This window comes from Trichechus manatus, unplaced genomic scaffold (genome assembly GCF_000243295.1).
Source record: "Trichechus manatus latirostris isolate Lorelei unplaced genomic scaffold, TriManLat1.0 scaffold00209, whole genome shotgun sequence".
In the NCBI taxonomy this organism is placed as follows: domain Eukaryota; kingdom Metazoa; phylum Chordata; class Mammalia; order Sirenia; family Trichechidae; genus Trichechus; species Trichechus manatus.
This window is the reverse complement of record NW_004444145.1, coordinates 1,147,660-1,170,476: the sequence shown is the minus strand read 5'-3', so window position 1 is coordinate 1,170,476 and position 22,817 is coordinate 1,147,660. Positions and strand designations below refer to the sequence as shown.

The 22,817-nt window shown below is 44.8% G+C and overlaps 1 protein-coding gene across 1 annotated transcript; it reads left to right on the top strand.

Annotated features, from left to right (window-relative positions):
* The first annotated feature begins 2,254 nt into the window (after positions 1 to 2,254).
* Positions 2,255 to 20,562, top strand: FAM186B (family with sequence similarity 186 member B). The gene is given in 6 exon segments (XM_023742356.1): positions 2,255 to 2,299; positions 2,301 to 4,006; positions 4,519 to 4,711; positions 12,766 to 12,944; positions 13,674 to 13,859; positions 20,502 to 20,562. Coding segments are annotated over 6 exon segments (2,370 nt in total).
* Positions 20,563 to 22,817: the final 2,255 nt, after the last annotated feature.

The following is a 22,817-nucleotide window of genomic DNA, read 5'->3' as shown; positions in this document are numbered from 1 at the left end:
GAAGGAAGAGGAAGCCCTGGACGAATGGATTGAGGTGATGGAGAAAGTACTGCCTCTCTCCCTCATTGCCACCAAGGGAGGCATTGAGTCTCTCATTTCCCTTTGCTCCACTCTCATTGAAGAACAAAAGAAAAAGACACAAAGTAGGTTCTAGGAGCACCTGGGAAGGGGCTTGGTGGGAGTAGGGTGGATGCTATCTCAGGGAGGAAGCCACACACTGGGGTCTATGGCAGTCTCTCTGACCTTCCTCCATAACAAAAGCTTTACCTGAGATGGGTAGGAGTGGTGAGAGGGTAGGGTATTGAAGCCAAGCTCAGCACTGAGCAGTTCTGAGCTGTCCCTCAGGGCTGGAGGTAGGGGTGATGTAGAGACTGGTCTCTGTGAGTGCTCCCTAGAGCTGTGACCTCATGGGGGTTCTGGGGAATAAGGCTAGAAAACCAGGAATGCTGGAGTTTGCAGCTAGAACCTGAGAAACATTCTTTCCTCACACCAAACATAGCTGTAGCACCAAGAAGTCTGGTGAAGTTCAGCCAGATGCCCTTCCAGAACTTTCTGGATTGTGGCTGCTCCAGAGTCAGTCAGTCAACAACATGGCTGAACCTTGGAACTTTACTCCTATCAGGCTTCGGAAGGATCTGAGATTATTCAGCTCCTACATTTTGCAGATGAGAAAACTGAAAGTGAGAGAAGGGACCACAAAGAAAGCTACCCCACATGTAGGTTTTCTGGCTTCTTAATCTTACTCAAGAGCATGGACTTTGGAGTCAGACAGACTTGAGTTTGAATCCCATCTCTGCCAATTTCTGGCAGTGTGACATTGGGCAAATTACTTCATCTCTCTGAGCCTCAACTTCCTCATGTAAAATGAGGAGGATACCGTCTACCTGCAGGGTTGTGGGGAGGCTTGAACACAGTGTGAGGCATCAGGCACCATGCTTGGAACAAGGCTTAATAAGCAGTAGCTAATGTTAGTGTGTTACCATTCTCATTCTCACTGGCCAGGTTCATTATCAGTTATGAAAGGTCAATTAGAGGTCAAAGGAGAGGCAGGGAAAGGTAGATGAGAAGGAGACAATCTCTTCTACAATCCTTGCCATGTTATGTCTTGGAATATACTTATTTGCATACTTGATTTATTTCCTTGCTAGATTATAAAATCCTGGAAGGCAAAGGCTGTAACACAGTCATTTTTTTAAGGGATTATTTATTGAGCACTTAGTAGGTACCTGATACTGTGCTTGGCACTAGAAATGGTGAACTAATTAAGTCTTATGAAGCAGTTGCTATGATTATTCCCATTTTTCAGGTGAAGAAACTGAGGCACTGAGAGGTTAGGGATTTGCTCAAGGCAAGTGGGAAGAATGGAATTAAGCCCAAGTTACCTGATTTGAGTGTCCAAGCTCTTAACCATGAGGACATACAGCCTCCCTGATAATACTAGCTAGATGCTAGCTTGACTTCAATGTCACTTAATTTCCATATTTCCTTTGGCTTCTCATCCAAAGTTAGCCACTGTGTTTTCTGCCAGTGATGTTTGTGGAATGAGCACATGAATGGGTGCTCCGAGGTCAGCACTCCACCAGCCTAAGGGGTACAAATGTGACCAAGATCCAGCCCTTGAGGAGCTAAGGTTTATGAGTGGATTTGAGCACAATGTGCACATTCTGCATCTATGTGCATTTTCCTGGGGAGAGGGTCCACTGCTTTTGTCAGATTATCAAAGGAGTTCAGAACCCCCCAAATAGCGGGGAGGCAAACACTTGACTAATTAAAAAAACACACACACAAACATGCGAACAGCTACAGGACTATGTGATAAATTCTCTATAAACACAGTCCAATGGTAACAGAAAAGGCAAATGAAGCATCTTAGGTCCTCTGGAATCTTAAGTGTCAGGCAGGCTTCCAGAGTTTGGATACTGGAAATAGGGAGCCAAATATAGATGTTGAGGCTGGAAAGTGGCATGATCAGAAAAGTAACTAATCCAGGGGAATATGGCAGATCAGGAGGATGTTGAACTGAAGTGAACTGGACTGACTAGTCCCAGCCCTTCCAGACCCTGTGGTTCTGTGGAGCTCGCAGAGTCTGAGAGATAGGCTCTGGCACACTCTGGGCCTGGCAGACAGCATTCCTGACAACACCTCCCTGGCCTAAGTACAGTCTCAGCTCCTTATTCTTGCCAAATCCCTAAGAGGGTTGGATCGGAGTTTTGGTCAAGCAGGGTCTGGACAATCAGTATAATCCTTGGGCCCCATGGGAGCTTGTTGCCTTTGTTCTCTCCACCCCTACTCCCCTCCACCCCCCAGTGTCCAGGCATACCTTCTGGCAGGGCTGGCGGGAAAAGAGCCCACAAAAATCTCCACCCGAACCTCAGCCACTGAGTCCAGAGGAAATGCTCCAGGACAAGCAAACTACCTGCTCAAGGGTCTCTGAGGTGAAGTCCATGCTGCAGGAGCTCCTGGACTCCACCATGTTCAATAAGGGGGAGGTCAGGGCTATCAGGTACATGTCCGCCGTGGTGGAAAACCTCAACAAGGCCTTGATACTCCAGCATAAGGAGAATAGGACCCTGGAGACCAAATATAGGTACATGAAAATAGAGATGTCCAAAGAGCTCAGCAGCCAGAGGCTGTACTTCCAGAAGTCTCTCAAAATCCTTGAGAACAAGAGGGATGCCCTCCTGAAACAGGTAGAAATTATAGGGGGAAAGTACCACGACCTTCTCCTGATTAAGCATGCTTTAGAGTTCCAGCTGAAGAAAATTCAGAGTGCTAGAGGTCAAGAAGAAGACTCGGTCAAGACTTTTGTTGACACCCCAGATCCCCCTGAGAAAGAGACCCTTCCAAAGAAAGAAACAGTCATGGAGCTCCCAACAAGAGTCTTGGTCCCTCAGCAGGAGCCCAAGAAGGAGGAGCAGTTGTTTTTACCACATTCTCCAAGTCCCATAGCTACGGCCTGGGACAGTGATGGTACACCTTCAGCATATCAGCCACTTTCCATCATGGCAACACATACGAGGATTGCAGATGTGTACCGCAGCAAGGACATCGAAAGCCTCCCACCTGCATTGCCACCCTCAGTGGATTACAAGTTTCCTAAGACATGGGAAAGACTGGTGGCAATAAGGCCAGGTCACAAAGATGAAGACCAGGAGGACCTCTTTCAGGAAGAAGCCCAGGAGAAGGGAGAACTCCGAGTTAAGTTCTATTTTAGGAAGCAGCAGTCCCCAGAGAGCTCCAGGAATGAGTCTTCAGAGAGCGAGGAGGGGCGCTGGGAGGAGGAACTCAGCTGGCAGAAGAGGAGGCAGCAGTGGCTGGAGGAGGAGGAGATGTGGCTGCAGCGGCAGAAAAAGTGGTCCCTGCTGGAGCAGGAGCACCAGGAGAAGTTGCGGCAGTGGGAGATGGAGGAGACGGTGAGGGAGCAGCGACAGAGATTCCTTCAGCCAGAGAAGGAGCAAGAGATCCCAAGGAGGGAGCCAGAGAAGCCAAGGGAGGACACAGAGAGGATGATCTTCATGCCTACCAGTCGATGCAGGGAATTGGAGAAGGCAGAACCATCACTGGCGCCTCCTCCAAGCCGAGTCCAATCTGCTCGCCAAGGCAGGAGATCATACTTGCCCAGGTCCCCCAGTATCCAGCAGTCTGCCCCAGGAAGCCAGAGGACCATGAGTTCAGCAGAGCCTGCCCTCAAACCACGGACGCCTCGGCTTCCCACAAAGCCCAAGAAATCATCCTCCTTTCCTGTCACTGGGACATCCATCCGAAAGGTGACACGGCCCTTTTTGCAGACATCCTTGGTATCTCCTAAGGAGAAGGTGTACCGGATGGACATGGAGGCCCAGAGGAAGAACCTAGAGATCCTGAGTAAGGAGGCTGAGTTGGGGCTGCCCCACTACCTGCGCAACAAAGCCTTAGAGCTCACCACTACCACCATGGAGCTGAACTCGCTCAGGCTGCAGTACCTATGCCATAAGTACATCACCTACAGACGCTTTCAGAGGCTCCGGTAGGTCGAGCTCACCCATACCCACCAGGCACACATCCACACTCACTGTGATGTATAGACAGAGCCAAAACCCAACAGGAGAGAAGATCATGGGGCAAGGGAGGATGGGGAGAGTCACCCCAGGGCTGGACAAGGTCTCCCTGAGGGAGGAGACTGGCAAAGGATGCCTGGCCTCAGGGCCTTGGGCAACCCTTGAAGGTATGGGGGATAGGGCACTTACATATTGGTCTCCCTATAGTGAGCTTTTCCTCTAAGCCCACTTCCCTATTCCTTCCTATCACCCTGTCCATAACCCACCTAATATGTGCTCCTTATTTGGCTTTACTTTCTCTTCCTGGAGGCTTCTCATCTGATACCACCTCCCACTTCCCTGCTCCCTATTTTCCTCAGCTCTCACCTACTTCTGTTTCTCTTATTGCTCCCAGGAATTACAGAAAACAGTCATCCCTGGTTAACAGGCTTAGGGGGTGGGAAGAGACCTCTCCACCCACTAATTACTTTTCACTTCGTAGACAAGAAGTGATCGACCACATTCAAGTCATGAGAATAACTGGGGCTACCTATAAGGCCCAGAGCCTCTATGTCTTCCTGGAAAACACTGACCACCTTCAGAACCTCAGGCTGCAGACCTGGACAAAAAAACAGAAGGACCTGGAGGAGAAGCGCCGAGAGTGTCTGAGCAGCATGGTGACCATATTCCCCAAGGTGGGCCTCCTGCCCCATGACTCCTCTGTGTCAGCAAAGGAAGCACAGCCAGGAGGGATGGAGCTAGTGGGGATCTGGGGGTGTGACTTCGGCTGAAGCAGATGGGAAATGAGGGCACAGGTTAAAGCCTCTGAACCACAGGTGAAGGTGGCAGGGGTAGGGGGGAGGCGGTATGTGACCAAAGTGTAAGGAAGGGTGACTTTCTCCAATCTTGGGAGATAGAAAGAGGGACTCTTCAAAAAGAGCTATGGAAGAAAAGACCCTCCTGGAGGGGTGAGGGTAGCTGGATCCTTCAGTGCTAACTTTGTCTTGGAATTCTCCCTCCCCTGTGGTTATGTCTGCTCTACTCCTGGCTTCCTCTCCAGGCTTTAGAGCATGACCATCATCTTGGGATCAACCTTCACCCTCCTGCTGGGGACTCGCTTTGCTTCTCTCTTGGGTCAGCTCCCCTGGATTCTGGATTCCAGGTCTCTTCTTTCTTGCTTTACTCCCTTGTTTTAGTGAAGCACCTCCTCCACTCACTTCCTGACAAAGAATGCATGGGAGGTAAAACCACTGAGACACCCTGGTTGTCTGAAAATGTATTTAACATCTACCCTCACTCTTAATTGATAGTTTCCTGGGCATGGGATCCCAGGTTAGAATTAATTTTCCCTCACCATTTTGAAGGCACTGCTCGTTGCCTTCTAGGTTCTGGTGTTGCTGTTGAGAGTCCAAAGTCATTCTGAGTCCTACTCCTTTAGGTCTGACCTATTTTTACTCTCTGAAAGTTGGCTGAATCCTCTTTGTCTCCAGTATTCCATAACTTCATGATGGTGTGCCTGATGTGGGGCTATTTTTATCCATTTTGTTGGGCATTTAGTTGGTTCTTTCAGTTTGGAAACTTTTGTTCTTCAGTTTTGCAATGTCTTCTAAATTAAACATCGGTTCTCAAAATGTGGTCCACTGACCCCTAGGGATCCTTAGGCCCTTTCAGGGGCTCCATGAGGTCAAGACTATTTTCATGATGATAAGATTTTACTCGCCTTTTTCACTGAGCTGACATTTGCAGTAATAGTGCAAAAGCAGTAATGGGTAAAACTGGTGGCACCTTAGCATAAATCAAGACAGTGGCACCAAACTGTACTAGTGGTCATTGTATTCTTCTTCACCACAAACTCGTGATTTTAAAAAAAAAAAAAAAAGGCAGTTTCACTTAGGAATGTCAAATGTTTTACTTAGGAATATTAGATTGTCTTAGTTATCTAGTGCTGCTATAACAGAAATACCTCAATGGATGGTTTTAACAAAGAGAAATTTATTCTCTCACAATCTAGGAGGCTAGAAGTCTGAATTCAGGGTGCCAGCTCCTGGGGAAGGCTTTCTCTTTCTGTCAGCTCTGGGGGAATGTCCTTGTCATCAATCTTCTCCTGGTCTAGAAGCTTCTCAGCACAGGGAGCCTGGGTCCAAAGGACACGCTCCACTCTGGCTCTTCTTGCTTGGTGGTAATGAGGTCCCTCTCCTCTCTGCTTGATTCTTCCTTTTATATCTCAAAAGAGCTTGACTCAAGATACAGTTTAATGCTGTAGATTGAACCCTGCCTCATTAACATAACTCCTCTAATCCTGTCTCATTAACATCATAGAAGTTAGGATTTATAACACATAGGATAATCACATCAGATGACAAAATGGTGGACAACTACATAGTACTGGGAATCATGGCCTAGCCAAGTTGACACACATTTTTGGGGGACATAGTTCAATCCATAACATAGACAAGAGCATTAGAAATTATTAATCTCAACCTCTAAGTACACCTCTTTTTAATATTCTATGTGACAACATGGGAAATATGCATAAAGTACTTCTGCAGCACATAAAAGTACAAGGACTGTCTTGAGGAAAAGGGATTTTGTGGATTGCAAACTGAACTGCTTTGTTCATGGAGCACCATTTTTACTTGAAAGAAAGGTGGAAAGATTGTATTAGGCAGATATTTTATCAAAATTGAATGAAGCAAGCCTGTCACTTAAAAGGAAAACAACAAAAACCAAAAAAACTGACAGCACTATTTGTTATTAATGATAAAATTTGAGCTTTCAATTTTCATGTTATTGATTTTAAATCAATCTTTTATTCCTGAGATAAACCCCACTTGGTCATGATGTATTATCTTTTTTATCTGATGTTAGAATTGATTTGCTAAAATTTTGTTTAAAATTTTTACATCTACTACATGAAGGATACTGGTCTGTAGTTTTGTTTTTTCCTTGTAATGTCTTTGCCAGATTTTGGTATCAGGATAATACCGCCCTCACAGAGTGAGTTGGGATATGTTCCCCCCTCTTATATTTTCTGGAAGAGTTTGTGTAAAACGAGTATTATGTCTTACTTAAATGTGTAGTGTACCTTAAATATTTGGTAGAATTTGAGTGTTGAGTTTTCTTTTTGGGAAAGTTTTCAACTGCAAATTAAATTCTTTACCAGATGTAGAGATATTCAGGTTATCTAGTTCTTCTGGAGTTAGATCTGGTAGTTTGTCTTTTAGGGAATTGTTTTAATTTCATCTTAATTTGTTGGCATAAAGTTCTTTATAATATTCCCTTATTTAGTCTTTTAATGTCTGCAGGATCTGTAGTGATATTCCTTCTTTCACTCTTGATATTGGTAACTTAAGTCTTTTCTCTTTTTTTCCTGGTAAGTCTGGTCAGAGGTTTAACAATTATATTGATCCCCTCAAAGATCTAATTTCAGGTTCTATTGATTTTTCTCTATAATTTCTCTGTTTTCTATTTCATTGATTTTCACTCTGTATTATTTCCTTCCTTCTACTTATTTTGTGCCTATTTGCTCTTCCTTTTCTAGTTTCTTAAATTAGAAAGTTAGATCATTGATTTGAGATCTTTTTTTATTTAATAAAATCATTTAATGCTATAAATTTTCCTTTAAGCACTGCTTTTGTTGCATCCCACAAATTTTGATATGTTGTGTTTTCATTCAGTTCAAAATAGTTTTTAATTTTCCTTATTTTTTTTGTCTCGTGGGTTATTTAGAAGTGTGTTGCTTAATTTACAAATATTTGAGGATTTTCTAGACATCTTTCTTATTGTTGGTTTGTAGTTTAATTCCATTGTGGTCAGAGAACATATATTGATTTCAATCATTTAAAACTTTTTTTGTTTTTTGTCTAAAACATGGTCTTTCTTGGTAAACATTCAATATGTAATTGAAAACAACGTATATTCTGCTATTACTGGGTGACATGTTTTATAAATATCAATTTGGTCTAGTTGGTTGATAGTGTTGTTCAAGTCTTCTGTGTGATTTGCCGACTATTTGTTCTATCAAGTATTGAGAAAGGTGTAGATATCTCAAATTACAATGATGGATTGTCTACTTTCAGTTTTAGAAGTTTGTGTTCCATGTACTTTGAAGCTCTGTAATTAGGTGCGTGCACATTTAAGATTGTTACGTACTCTTGAAAAAATGCCCTTTAATCATTACAAAATAACCGTTTTATCCTTGGTTATATTCCTTATTCTTAAATCTATGTTGTCTGATATTGACATAGTCACTCCAGCCTTCTTTTGATTAGTATTTGCATGGCATATCTTTTCCATTCTTTTACTTTTAATCTCTCCATGTTTTTATATTTAAATTGAGTCTTTAGTAGACACCATATAGTTGGGTCTTGCTTTTTATACAGTCTGACAATCTCTGCCGTTTATTTGGAAGGTTTAGATCATTTATGTTTGATGTGATGATGAATTTTGTTGAGTTTAAGTCTACCATCTTGCTCTTTTTTTAATGTTTGTCCCACTTGTTCTTTAATCACTTTCTTCTTCTTTTTCTGACTTCATTTGGATTAATTGGGTTTTTAATGATTCCATTTTATCTCCACTCTTGATGACTAGTTATACGTCTCTGTTTTGTTATTTCTAACAGTTGCTCTAGGATTTACAATATAAATCTTTAACTTATCACAGTCTATCTTTAAGTAATATTATATCATTTTGCATATAACATAAGACACTTACAACAGTGTACATCTATTTCTTCCTCCTGGCCTTTGTCCTATTGTTGTCATATATTTTAGCTCTGTGTATGTTACAAATCCCACAATACATTATCATTTTTGCTTTAGACAATCAATAATCAGTATATTTTTAGACAATAAAAAATTATTTATCCACAGATTTACCATTCCCGGTGCACTTTATTCCACTGCTCTATAATTTTCCTTCTGCCTGAAGGATTTCCTTTACATTTTTCATAGTGCTGGTCTGCTGGCAATGAATTCTCTTAGCTTTGGTATGACGGAAAAGTCTTTATTTAGCCTTCAGTTTTGAAAAGTATTTTTGCTGGGTGTAAGATTCTAGGTTGACGTTTTTTTCTTCCAGTATGTTAAAGATATGTGGACACAAACTCTTCCTGGTCCTGTGTGAACTCTGAAGATTTTTCTGCCTTTTCCTTTCCAGTGGTTCCTCCTCCACCTTGGTAGTTTCCTCAGATGCATGCACAAAGATTTGAGGGGCCCCACTTCAGAGGTTTGGAGATTTCTCTCTGCATAATTTCTGTTATTCTGTTATTCTACTCTGCAAATTCTAGTCACCTTGGCTTCCCTGAACTCTGAACTCTGTCTCCTCAACTCAGCAAGGCTATTGGGCTCTGCGTTCCCTCTCCCTGTGCTATAGCCTAGGCACTCTCTCCAGGCAATAAGCTGGGGCAATAGAAGCTCTCACCTCACTTTTTTCCCTTCTGTCAAGTATCACTGACCTTCACTGCCTGTTGTCCAATGTCTGAAAATCGTTGTTTCATATATTTTGTTTGGTTTATTAGTTGTTTAAGGCAGAAAGGTATATCTAGTCCCTCTTATTCCATTATAGCCAGGACCAGGCAATGTTTTGTTCTGTTATACATAAGGTTGCCTTCAGTTGTAGCTGACTTGACAGCAACTAACAAGACGACATGTCTTTTAAAAAAATTCCTGTGGGGAGCAGAACTCAAATTCACGTAAAAAGACCAGACTTAATGGTCTGATTAAGACTGGAGGAACCCCCGAAGCCATGGTCCCTGGACACTCTTTTAACCCAGAACTAAAACCATTCCCGAAGCCCACTCTTCAGACTATAAAACATAAAACAATACTCATGAGGAGTGTGCTTCTTTGTTCAAGCAGATACACGAGACCAAATGGGCAGCTCCTGTCCGGAGGCAGGATGAGAAGCTGGTTGGATGGACACAGGAAACCCGAAGTAGAAAGGGGGAGTATGCTGTCGCATTGTGGGGATTGCAACTAGTGTCATATAACAATATGTGTATAAATTTTTGTATGAGAAATTAACTTGAGCTGTAAACTTTCACTTAAAGCACACAAAAAAAGAAAAATTCCTGTACTATTAAGATTCATTTTTAATGTTAACAGTTTCAAGGATTCCTATTTGATAGTACCATAATTTTACTTTTTATTTACTCAGTGTACAATTTTTGGTATGTACTTGCATTGTTGGACTCTGAAAAAAATCTGTTTCTTCTCAGAAACCATGGCCTATGAGTTAGGAACCATTGGTCTAGGCCAACAGATATGGAAGGTGTCACTCCCTCACTCCTTCTACCTAAGACCTACCCTCATCTTTTTCACTTCCTTGCTGAGCACCCATATTTTACCACTGGGAACTGACACTAGGAAAAACTTTACTTTTTAGACAAGAACCCACCCAATTTGCCTTGGCAGAGCTCAGTAGGATAACTATCCAAAATGTACAGGCATGGTTCTAGCATTCATATGTCAAGTATAACCCAAATACATCCTAGGGCCCTACATCATCCAGTTTTGCCATTGTATCCCATTCAGGAATACAACGCTCAGCAACAAAAAATAATTAGAAAGGAACCCCAATCTTTGTGTCACTCAAAACATTAAAGAAGTCCGATTTGTAATCCTAGTAATGCTTATTTTCTCTTTCTTTTTCTACTCTCCCATTCTTCCATATTCAGAAAACCTCTTAAAGTCCAAAAAATTCTCTGATACCCAAACTCCTTATTCTCTTGGTCTAGATAACTGATTGCTAATCTATGGGCCATGGACCCCTGAGGGACAATGGATCCATGTATATACCAATAATTGTCTATACACTGATTTTTGTTTTTAAACTTACTATCATATGGGAGTCCTTTCAACATTGAAAATGGATCAGAATAGTACAGGAATTTTATAAAAAGCAAATACTCACAAGGCCAAAGAGATAATAGCTAATATTTTTGGATACTGGAATCAAAGACTCCTATCTTTCCCTATCTTGATTCTTTATGATATATATTGACTTTTCTTCTCTGGCTTCTTTTAATTTTTTTTCCTTGCTGTTTTGCCCACTGTCCGGATTCTCCACACAAAGGAGAAAACAGTAACCAACCCAACAAGTAAGAATGCATACTCTTTGGGATCATTAATAACTGTGTCCCTAGTATACAAGCACTAAGTTTACATCCATAGCCATCCTTTTATGTGGCAGGAATAGTTTTCTGCACTAGCTATGGTGTATTGGACTTTTTCTTTTTTTTTAATTGTTTTGCTTTAAATGAAGGTTTACAATTCAAGTTAGTCTCTCATACAAAAATTTATACACACATTGTTATGTGATCCTAGTTGCTCTCCCTATACTGTGACAGCACACTCCTCCTTTCCACCCTGGATTTCCCATGTCCATTCAACCAGCTCCTGACCCTCTCTGCCTTCTCATCTCGCCTCTGGACAGGAGCTGCCCATTTAGTCTCATGTTATCTACTTGAGCTAAGAAGCACACTCTTCACGACTATCATTTTATGTCACATCTTCCAGTCTAATCTTTATCTGAAGTGTTGGTCTCGGGAATGGTTTTAGTTTTGGGCTAACAGAGAGTCTGGGGGCCATATCTTCTGGGGTCACTTTGGTCTCAGTCAAACCACTAAGTCTGGTCTTTTTACTAGAATTTGAGTTCTGCACCCCACTTTTCTCCTGCTCCATCGGGGACCCTATGTTGTGTTCCCTGTTACGGTGGTCATTGGTGGTAGCTGGACACCATCTAGTTCTTCTGGTCTCAGGCTGAGGAAGTCTCTGGTTTATGTGGCCCTTTCTGTCTCTTGAGCTAATACTTTCCTTGTGTCTTTGGTGTTCTTCATTCTCCTTTGCTCCAGGTGGGTTGGGACCAATTGACGCATCTTAGATGGCCGATCACCAGCTTTTAAGACCTCAGACACCACTCACCAAAGTGGGATGCAGAACGTTTTCTTAATAAACTTTGTTATGCCCATTGACCTAGATGTTGTATTGGACTTTTTCTTGTTAGACTCTTTCATTTGTAGATTCTCCAACATCATGTCTTTGGGACAAGCAGCCCTCAGCTCTTGGTTTAAGGCTCAGGAAGGTTAGGGAAAGGAGAACTGGCTTCAGTTTCCTCTGCTACCAGAGACAGAGACATGGTCCCCAGGGGGATAGCCAACAGTTTGGAAGGATTGGAGAATCTCAAAGAAGTGACCTCAGAACCTGCTAAGATCTCTGGAAGAGTTGAGCTAGGAGGTATCCTCCCTGAGTCCTGAGCAGCACTGGCCTGAGACTGGGGGAGGCAGCATGCTGAGGGATTCAGTGCAAGTGTGGGCATCAGGAAGTTGGAAGGGCCTTGGTCATGGACATTTCTCCCAACTCAGTTTCATATCACCTTCTATCAGTCCTGATAATCTCCTGTAGGTGTCTTGACTTGTTAAATTTGTTTTGGGTTGAGAAAGAAAGGGACCATATGACAATTCTTTGGCTGTGAGGGTTCCCCCAGCTCCTTGCCCAATGCCAGGGCCAGGACCAGATGAAAATGTACATAGAGCATGCCAGGCACAACCTGGCATCATGCCATGAACCCTGCAGATGCTCTCAGAGATCTTTCCAGGGCCCCAAGGGTTTCTAATTGGAGTGATTCCCTAGGCCTTACCCTCTTTGCTCAGCCCAAGCCCAGCAACGACACCAACAGTCAGACAATGCTTCCTCCCACCCTAGAGAGGGGATAACTTCCTGTCTCCCTGATGCCTCTTTGCTGGTCCTACTAGCTCCAGCTAGAGTGGAACGTTCACCTAAACACCCCTGTGGTCACCTCCCCAAAGCCAAGGAAAAGCAAGTCGCCCCCAGCCTTCCCCCGGCGCATCCATTCCAGTGGCCCCTCCTGCAAGCAGCCCCTGGAGCACTTTACATCCAAGCAGCGGGAATGTGTGCCCCTGAGGATGGCCCGGTAGGTGCAGGGAAGCCGGGGGGTGGGGCAGCCAGCTGGATGAGTGGGGATGCCAGATGGCAAGGTACAGGGGTGGCCAGGCTGGGGGGCTGGTGGCTCAGCAAGGGCACAGACATGCAGAGCTCACAGGCATCTGTCTTCTCCACTGCCCTGCCCAGCTCTGGCCCACAGACCAGAGGGGCATGTATGTCATGGTGTGTGGGCTTCAGGGGCCAGCCTGACCCAGTGTGTTTCGAACTATGAAACTGAAAGACTCTGAGGACCCACAGCTGAGAACTGACAGCAATTTCTACTTTGAGCATCCATCCAGCACCTGCCATTGGTCTGTCCGTATAAACAAGCCTGATCCTTCCTACCATGTGAACATCCCACTCCAGGCTTAAAAAGAGATGCCTGTGAGCCTTTGAGCAGTTGAGAAGATCCACATCCACACTCACCCTAGTGTGGCTGGTTCAGCGCTCCAGCCCCAGGCCATGTACTGGAGGCACAAAGGCTACCATGGTGGCCTCTTCCAGCAGCTCCTCAGCCACAGGAGCCCAGGGAGGTGAAACGTAGAGTCAGTGTGTGAGGGGTGGGGTGTGACAAGGAGGGCAGTGACAAACTCTCTTTGAGAAGGGAAGAAAACAGGGCCCAGTATCTTGGGCCTTGTGGTTCTGGACAGCTTGTTCCTTCTGAGTCTCTTTCTCTCTGTGTCAAACTCTTTGTCTCTTTTACCCCTCTGCCCCCCAGCCAACAGGGGAGTCAGATGGAGGCCGTCTGGAAGACTGATGTGGCCTCATCCAGCCACCCAATAGAAAAGAAGACTCCCCCAAGCCTACAGTGGGACCAGCTAGGGGGGTACCCCGACATTCCCCGGCTGTTGGCACTGGATGTGCATTCCTCCTACCACAAAAGCTTGATGTCCCTCAAGACCTGGTAAGTGCAAGGCTGGATGGTTCATCTGCATACCGGGGGACCTGCCCACCAAGGCAGGGGCCACAGTGCATGCTGTCCCTGTCTAAGGGACCAAGATATCTCTTTCCAAACATTAATAACGACCCCATGTATTGTCCTACATCAACAGAGAGATGCTCGTGTGCCATCAGCTTAAGTCCCCACACCAACACCATGTTACTTTTCTCAAAAGACTTTACATAGTATTACAACTTTACAGAAGTTTTTCCTTCCTACTTGTTTCCTGGGCTGCACGTGAGTTGCTAAAAAGCCACATCTTGCCCTAGGCCTGTGGGAGAGCCAGGTATAGGAATGGAGAAATGAGGGAGACCTTGAGTCAGATGATACATCAGACTTGGGCCTCGGCCATCTTTGGCATTTTCTTCTCCTTACTGTCTTCAAGAACTGTCCCTGGGAAGAGCAGCTCAGGGGAGGAAGGCAGGACTCAGAAAGCCAACAAGAAGCTTGAAGATTAAACTTGAGGATGTCACTATTGATGCCTTGGCTTGAAAATTGAGAACTAAAGTTTCTTTCAAGCAACCTTTCTAGATCACCAATCCCATCTGCTCTTGTGGCCCTGGCCCAATCAAAGATCCCTGACAGGAAGAGGGCACTGATGCCCGCCATGCCAGACCTAACCGGAACCAAGAGCTGCAAGATGCTAGTGCTGCTGCCACTGTCCAGATAGGGCATTCTCTAAGACAGGGTGGTGTGGAGCATCAAAGAAAGTCAGTCTCTGGCTGTGCCTCCACTACGAAACAGGCCTGAGAGTCCCAGCTGGACATCAGCATTATAGCCTACCTAGTGGATTGCTGTTGTTGTTAGCTGCTGTCAAGTTGGCCCTGACTCATGGCAACCCCATGCACAATGGGATCAAACCATTGTGATCCATAGGTTTTTTTTTTTTTTAATATAATTTATTTTGTTGTTGTTACTGAGAATATATACAGCAAAACATACACCAATTCAACATTTCTACACGTACCATTTAGCAACGTTGATTACATTCTTCGAGTTGTGTAACCACTTTTACCCTCCTTTTCTGAGTTATTCTCTCCCCCATTAACATAAACTCACTGCACCCTAAGGTTCCTATACAATCTTTCGAGTTGCTGTTGTCAATTTAATCCCATATAGGTAGTTCTTAAAAGAGCATAATGCTTAAGTCAGACATTTTTTACTAGTTAAGCTAAACTATTGTTTGGTTTTAAGAAGACTTCAGGGGATATTTTTGGTTTAAGGTTTAAAGCTTATCTCAGGGCAACAGTTTCAGGGGTTCATCCAACCTTAATGGCTCCAGGAAGTCTGGATTCCATGAGAATTTGAAATTCTGTTCTGCATTTTCCCCTTTTTGATCAGGATTCTATAGAATCTTTGATCAAAATGCTCAGTAATGATAGCTGGGCACCATCAGTTCTTCTGATCTCATGGCAAAAGAAGCAGTTGTTCATGGAGGCAATTAGCCACATATTCCATATCCTCCACCTATTCCTGACTCTCCTTCATCCTCTGTTGTTCCAAGTGCATAGAGTTCATAGGGTTTTCATTGACTGATTTTTGGAATTAAATTGCCAGGCCTTTCTTCCTAGTCTGTCTATAAAAATGGCATGGGGGTGGCATCTGATCTTCTCTAATTTCACAAGGGGGAAGGAAAATCAAGATAAACAGCCCAAGGATGATTCCTATGAGGCAGAGGTCAGACATTCCTTCTCTCTCCACCATCTTTACCAATTCTGACACCAACCGTCCCTCCCACGGAGCTCTCTGCTTCTCTGCTGGGTTCAATAATTCATTGCAAAGGCCACCCACAACTCAGACAATACTTATGATTATAGGGTTTATTAGGGAAGTAACAGGTTACAATTCAGGTTCAGGAACACTTAAGATACAATTTTCCCATCAGGACAGCTTCTTCCCAGTCATGCCTCAGGCACGCCTCTCTCTGGCCCCTCAGTCTGTGCCCTGCTCAGGCAAGTGTTATAAAGCTCTTTTAGCCCCTGCTGATAAGTGCAGAGGCACCCTACTCAAGTCTTGGCCCAAACCAAAAAAACCCATTGCCGTCAAGTCGATTCCCACTCATAGCAACCCTTTAGGACAGGATAGAACAGCCCCATAGGATTTCCAATGAGCAGCTGGTGGGTTCGAGCCTTTTGGTTAGCAGCCTAACCCTTAACCGCTGCACCACCAGGGCCCCCTCGGCCCAAAGGCACTCAGCTTTCTTGCTCTGTGGGCCGGGAAGCCTACTGCATGGTCTCCTGCCGGTCTGTCCTGCTGGTCTATCCTTCGGCCATCTCTCTGCCACCGCTTCTCGCCATGTTCAGTGTCACAGCTCTCTCTCCGTTTCCTGGTTCCAGGAGCTTCTTGGAGCAGGGATCCTGGGTCCAAAGGACACATTCTGCTCTTGGCTCTCCTTCATTGGTGGTGATGGGATCCTCTCTTTCCTGCCTCTGAGATGCCTTATTTCAAGCCCAGCTGGATGGCAAAACTGACCAATCCCCTTGATGGGCCACAATTACCTTATCTGCACCATGTTACAAGACCATGGCAAGAAAGGCCACACAAAAGTGATCCATTGCACCGCACTGTCTAAGTCTGGAAGCTTCACCGAAACCTGTTCAGCATCATCACAACATACAAGGTTCCACTGTGCTTAAGGTGCATTGGCAGGGAGTTGAACTCGGGTCTCCTGCACAGAAGGCGAGAATTCTACCACTGCCACTGCCCCCGCCTAGTGGGTAGATATCTGGTTTTCAATTTCTGAAGAGTTCCCAAAGTGTGTGCGTGGTGTTGTTGTTGTTGTTTTATTTGTTTTAAACTGGGGGTTTGGACAGAGCAAACAGAAATGGGAATAACCAACACAGTGGCAGAACTCAGTAACACAGAAGTCAGCTGGGGTCGCACCTCTTGGAGATTTGGCTAAACTTGCCCACGGTACTCCCCATAGCGTTGGCTCACCTCTCTGAGCTCCTTTTGCCTCGCCTCTCCGCATCCTGGCCAGTGTCTGCGCTCTGCCCAGCATCTGTTGGAATCTGAGGCCAACCCCTTTGTTCTTCTCACACATTAATATACGCGTGCACACGCTCCACTTGACCCCAAGCATTTCGTGATTTTAGTAACTCTGAAGATTTATGGGGATGATGGGGAAAGGAATTCACATGGAACAGCACCTCAAAGTAGCCCTCTTTCTTTCCCTCTCTCATCCTCTCCCTCTTTGGTGTAGCATGCCAAATTCTAAAATTTCTTCATGTCTCAAGCAGAGCTGTTCCTCCCACATCCAGGCCTCCACCAGGATCTCAGCTTCTAGCCTAAGCACTTATCAGAATATTGTTCCCAGCAAAGACAGCTTTCCCTTTCTAAGGGAATTTAGGTGAATACAATTTTTCCCCTCTTTTCCAACTCTATACAAGTTTATTCAATTTATCACACTATTAGATGTAGAGGCAAAGCCCTGCTGCCCCTGCTTCTTTATCTATACCACAGGCTGGCACTACCTACCTGGGTGTCAGGCTGGTCTCCGATGTTTCAGTACAGGGACTCCCCGTGTTGTCCTAGGATCGCATTATTATGGCCCAAGGACCTGCTGCTCTTTAATAGCAGCTCTCTGACACTGTCAGGGCTACTGTTTTCTCGGGGGTGGGGGTCGTGCTACTTTCCTTGTGAGCACTCTGTGTGTGTCCTTCTAGAGACACTCTGTGTCCACTCCCCAAAGTACATCTTCTCTTTGGCCACCTGCCCCGGTCCCCCATGAGTCCTCATGTCCACTTGCTATGTGGGTCCAGGTCACTCACCACTTTGCAGCCCAGCAGACCTCGCCAGTTCCCCTGGCCGTACTGTCTCGTTCACAGCACAGTCCAGTTTCATAGCCAGGACTGACTTCATCCGCTGACTGCCCCATTTTCCTGGTCTGACTTGCACTGACAGCCCACCCCACCTCCAGGCCTGCTCGGGTGCCCTCTCAGCATGTGGGGAAGGGCTATCCATCCTCCCTCTGTGGTTTGGGACACTAGGAAGACTGTGTCCCTCAAAACCCAGCAGGCTCTCTTCTCCAAGAGCTTTCTCTGCTTTATCTTACAAGCATCTCCCCTGGGGCTCGCTGCCTGACAGGTCAGATAGTTGTGGATGTCTGCACACACCAAAAGCTGTCTGCAACTGCAAAGAAATCTTTAACTGCCCAGCCCTGCCTTGCCGAGGGCCTGTTTCTGCACAGTAGAGTACACAGCCGGACACAGGTGTGCTCCGAGATGCACATAAGCACAGACTCGCCCAGATGTCCCACACTTGAGACAGACGAGAGGGCTTGGTGTCTTGGTATTTGGGAAAGAGATTAGGTGGGGGCGGGCAGGAAGAAACATGGATGGGCAGGAAGGAAAAGAAAGAATCAGGGGAGGGAAGAGGAGGTATTCTGTGAAGCAAGACAGGAGGTAGGATTCACAAGAAGAGAAGCAGAGCTCCTGGGATTTGGCAGAAATGTTGTGTTAAGCAGTTCCATGTCTGGGTCACATCTGGCCCAGCTCTGGGCTTGTCTCCCAGAGATGACCACGGAGGTTCTTGGGTGGGCTGGATGGGCGCTCACATTCCCAGGCTGTGCCTGAGCTACTCCTCCACCTGTAACTGTATTAACTCTTCCAGTGCCTCGACGACCCAAAGAAAGGAAAGCCAGGAATCCACAGATGAATCAGCTGAGCTTGTGCACAAAAAGTCCAGTGATTCCCTGCCTGGAACCTTAAAAAAACAGAAGGACCGAGACAGTACCAGTCCCATCTCCATCCCATAGCCAGTGATTCTCAAGCTTCAAGGTGACTAAAAATCACATGGGAACTTGTTACAAATGCAGGTGTCCATCGGATACTTTTAAACAGACACTCTGGGTGTTGCTAAGTGGTCCTAGAACTTTGAGAAACACTACTTCTCTCCTTCAGTCCCCAAACTGTACATTTTTAATAAAATAGAGGTTTGTTTGTTTTTAAAATTTTCTGTCTCATTTCTGAAACTCACACCCCCTGGTTCATTTCTGGAACCAGGTCCAGGACCATCTGGACACTGAACTAGGATCAGAGAAGATTTCCTAAGTGTTGTCTCTGTCCTTTGGGAGCCAGTGTGCCAAGATGGTTGTAATTAGTGCCTGGCACATAGTATGTGTCAGTGAAAAAAAACCAGCTGCCATCGTATCAGTTCTGACTCATGGTGACCACATGTGTGTCAGGACAGAACTGTGCTCCATAGGGTTTTCAATGCCTGATTTTTTGGAAGTAGATGGCCAAGCCTTTCTTCCGAAGTGCCAACCTTTCTGTTAGCAGCCAAGTGCATTAACCATTTACCCTACCCAGGGACTATCCAGACATCAGTAACTCTTCATTTAATCAAAACATGGACAAATAAGTAACTGACATGCAGATGATGAGCATGAACACTCAGAAGATAAGTAACAAAAGAAGACATGGGCTACAAGTCAGAGCCAGGTGTCCCTGGGCAGGAGGCAAAGGTGGAAGAAATGGAGACGTGGAGGCTCCAGATCTAGATGGTAGAGGCTAAGGAAGCCATCTCTGCAACTGGCTGATCAATTCAGTGAAGACACTACTTTGATTAGTTCATTCAACTAGCACTTATGTAGCATCTTCCCACCCTCACTGTTCCCCAAACACAGCTATCTGCCAGGTCTCCCACTCAGTCTCCACTTATCCAGCAGAACTTGCCTAGGGACTAGTAATTAAAAAAAAAAAAAAAAAAAATCAAATAAGCAATGATCCCTGTTGAAAGGGGGACTTGTTGTTAAGAAAGCACTTAGCGTCTGTTTATGGTGATGGAAAATTTGGCAATGGATATTGGTGATGGTTGCACAACATGTTTAATGTAATTGCTGTCACTAAATTACTGTATATACATGAAAAACACTGAATTGGCAAATGTCGTGTTATATATATTTGTACAACAATAAAAAAGAAAAGAAAGAAATGACTGCTATCCTCAGAGAACTCACAGTCCGCTGATTCTGTTTCTTAGGATGGGCATCCATCCTTGCTTCCAGGTCAAGGTTGAGACTCTAGAAAGAAGAGGAGATGTAGGGTGTGAATAGCTGGCTCTAGGGATGATGTCAGGAGCAGGATTTGATGTCTGGGCCATGGCTTAAGATATCACAAGAATGCCTGGTGATGTGCAAATGGTGAGAGGCATTCCTGATGCAGGTCATACACCTGGCACAGAGGGCAGCTGTGGCAGTCAGGGACAGGACTGTTTCCAGCTCCCAGACCCCAGGCTCGTTCTTTTTGGGCAGCCTCACCTCCATCATATCCAACATATTAAAATGGTCTCACATTAAATTTATTGCTCTAAATAATTTGAAAGTATTTTTATAACTTTGCTTTGGAAATTCTTCAGTTATGACTAAGTTAGTTATCTGTAGTTGGCTGTGGCTTCTCAGCAAGCATCATGCACAGAGACAAAATCTAACAAGTTTTATAAATGTAATGAGAATATTTTGAATATTAAATTTGACAGTGAATGAAACTAACAACATTGTTTTATAAGCATTCAATATTTATTTTTTTCCTTTTTTTTTGTATTTTGGCACCAATAACACTTTAAAGATTTCATATGTTTTCATAGGCTCCTGGCACTGTGCTTCAGGTGCCTAGTGGCTAAGCCTGCTCTGGTGATGGAGGACTTCGACTCTCTGGACATCCTCTAGCAGGCTCCCTGGCAAGCAGAGAGCCTGACAGATTCACCTCCTGCCTTGTCAACAATTTCATATCCTTGAAGGCAAAGAAGGCCTGGATTGGCCGAGATGTGAAGCAAAGAGAGTTGAAAACCAAGTAGATATATGTATATATACATATATGTGTGTGTGTATGTGTGTGTATACACACGCACACACATATTGTAGTCCCTGGGTGATACAAACAGTTAAATGTTCGGCTACTAACCAAAAGTTTGGCAATTTGAATCCACCCAAAGGCACCTTGGAAGAAAGGCCTGGCAATCTATTTCTGAAAGGTCACAGCCATTAAAAACCCTACGAAGCATAGTTCTACTGTGAAACACATGGGGTCACCATGAATCGGAATTGACCAGCAACTGGTATATATATATATACATACACACACACACACACACACACACACACACACACACACACACAGTTTTTCTTGTGATGCAGTTCTTAGATGCAATACCAGAGTCCCATTTCTTTAAAGCAAAGTTGACATATCTAGTCAAACAAGATATTGCCTCCACCCCCCCACCCCCACCCCTAAAAAAAAACAACTCAGGGAAGCCAAGGCACAGGAAGGATTATTTCTCCAAGTCAGATTTGGGGGTTGGCCATAGCTCTGCTCACATGACTATGGCCTCAGGGACTTCCAAGGTGAGGAACCAACACTAACGTGGAAGGGAACATGAGGGAAGAGTCTACTTTAGTCCTAACTGTAATCTTCAAGGAGGCCTTGATGAGGTGGAAGGGATAAAACCCTTTTGAAAACAACCCAGCCAAAGAGCTAGGGAGAGGAAGCCATGCAGGGTCTGATGTGTCCCCTGAACTGAGGGAGGCTTACTTGGAAGAAGTCAGAAAAAAGAGGAGCATGACTTCATGATCTGAGGAGTCATCTTCTCAAAAAAGAGATGAATATGGCCAAGAGGTTATAACTATCAGTTGGGGACTTTGAAATAGCCATAATTAATATGTTAAAGGACCTGGTCTAGTGGGAAAGATGGATAACATGCATTAACTGATAGGGAATTTGAGCAGAGAGTAGAAAATTACAAAAAACGAGTTCATTGGAAATGCTAGAAGTCAAAACCATAATATCAGAGGCGAAAATCCCTTCAACAGGTTTATCAGTGAATTGGACAAAAGCAGAGGAAAGAATCAATGAACTTGAAGATTAGTCAGTAGAAATTACTTAAATTGAAACCACAAAATAAAAAAACAGTAAAAGCAAACAAACAGCACACCCAAAACTGAGCACCCAAAAGGTATGAGACAATACCAAATGGTCTAAAATATACGTAATTAAAGTCCCAGAAGGAGAAGGTAGACAGAATGGGGCAGAAGAAATATTTGAAGTGATAATCTCAGAGAATTTTCCAGAATTAATGACAGATGTAAAAACGACGTGGGGGTGGTGTCTGACCTCCTCTAACTCCACAAGGAGGAAGGAGAATCAAGATCAACAGCCCAGTGCTGATTCCTATGAGGCACAGGTCAGACAGTCCTCCTCTCTCCGCCACCTTTACCAATTCTGACACCAACCGTCCCTCCCACGGCGTTCTCTGCTTCTCTGCTGGGTTCAATAATTCATTGCAATGGCTACACAGAACTCACAGACAATACTCATCATTACAGGGTTTTCTAGGGAAGTTAACAGGTTAGAATTCAGGTTCAGGAACGCTCAGGATACAGTTCTTCCATCAGGACAGCCTCTTCTCAGCTGTGCTCGAAGGCACGCCTCTCTCTAGCCCTCAGCCTCTGCCCTGCTCAGGCAAGTGTTACAAAGCTTTTTCAGCTCTGCCAATAAGTGCCCAGAGGCACTCTACTCCGCCAGCAAGCCTCCTGCCCAAAGGCACTCAGCTTTCTCGCTCCGTAGGCCTGGAAGCCCACCATGCCGTCTCCTGCCGTCGTTTCTCTGCCACCACTTCTAGAGCTCTCTCTCTGTCTCCTGGTTCCAGGAGCTTCTCAGTGCAGGGATCCCCTGGGTCCGAAGGATGCACTCTCGGCTCCTGGCTGTTCTTCCATGGTAGTGGTGAGATCCTCTCTCCTCTGCCTCTGGGATGGCTCACCTCAAGCCCAGTGAGATGGCAAAACTGACCAATCTCTTTGGTGGGCCACAGTTACCCTATCTGCACCAAAACCCAAATCGGTCCACAACATAACTGAGTAGCATTCTAAAACAGTCCCAACTTGGAGGCTGATATTAGCTTAGGTAGATTTCTGTTACCTGAAAAAAA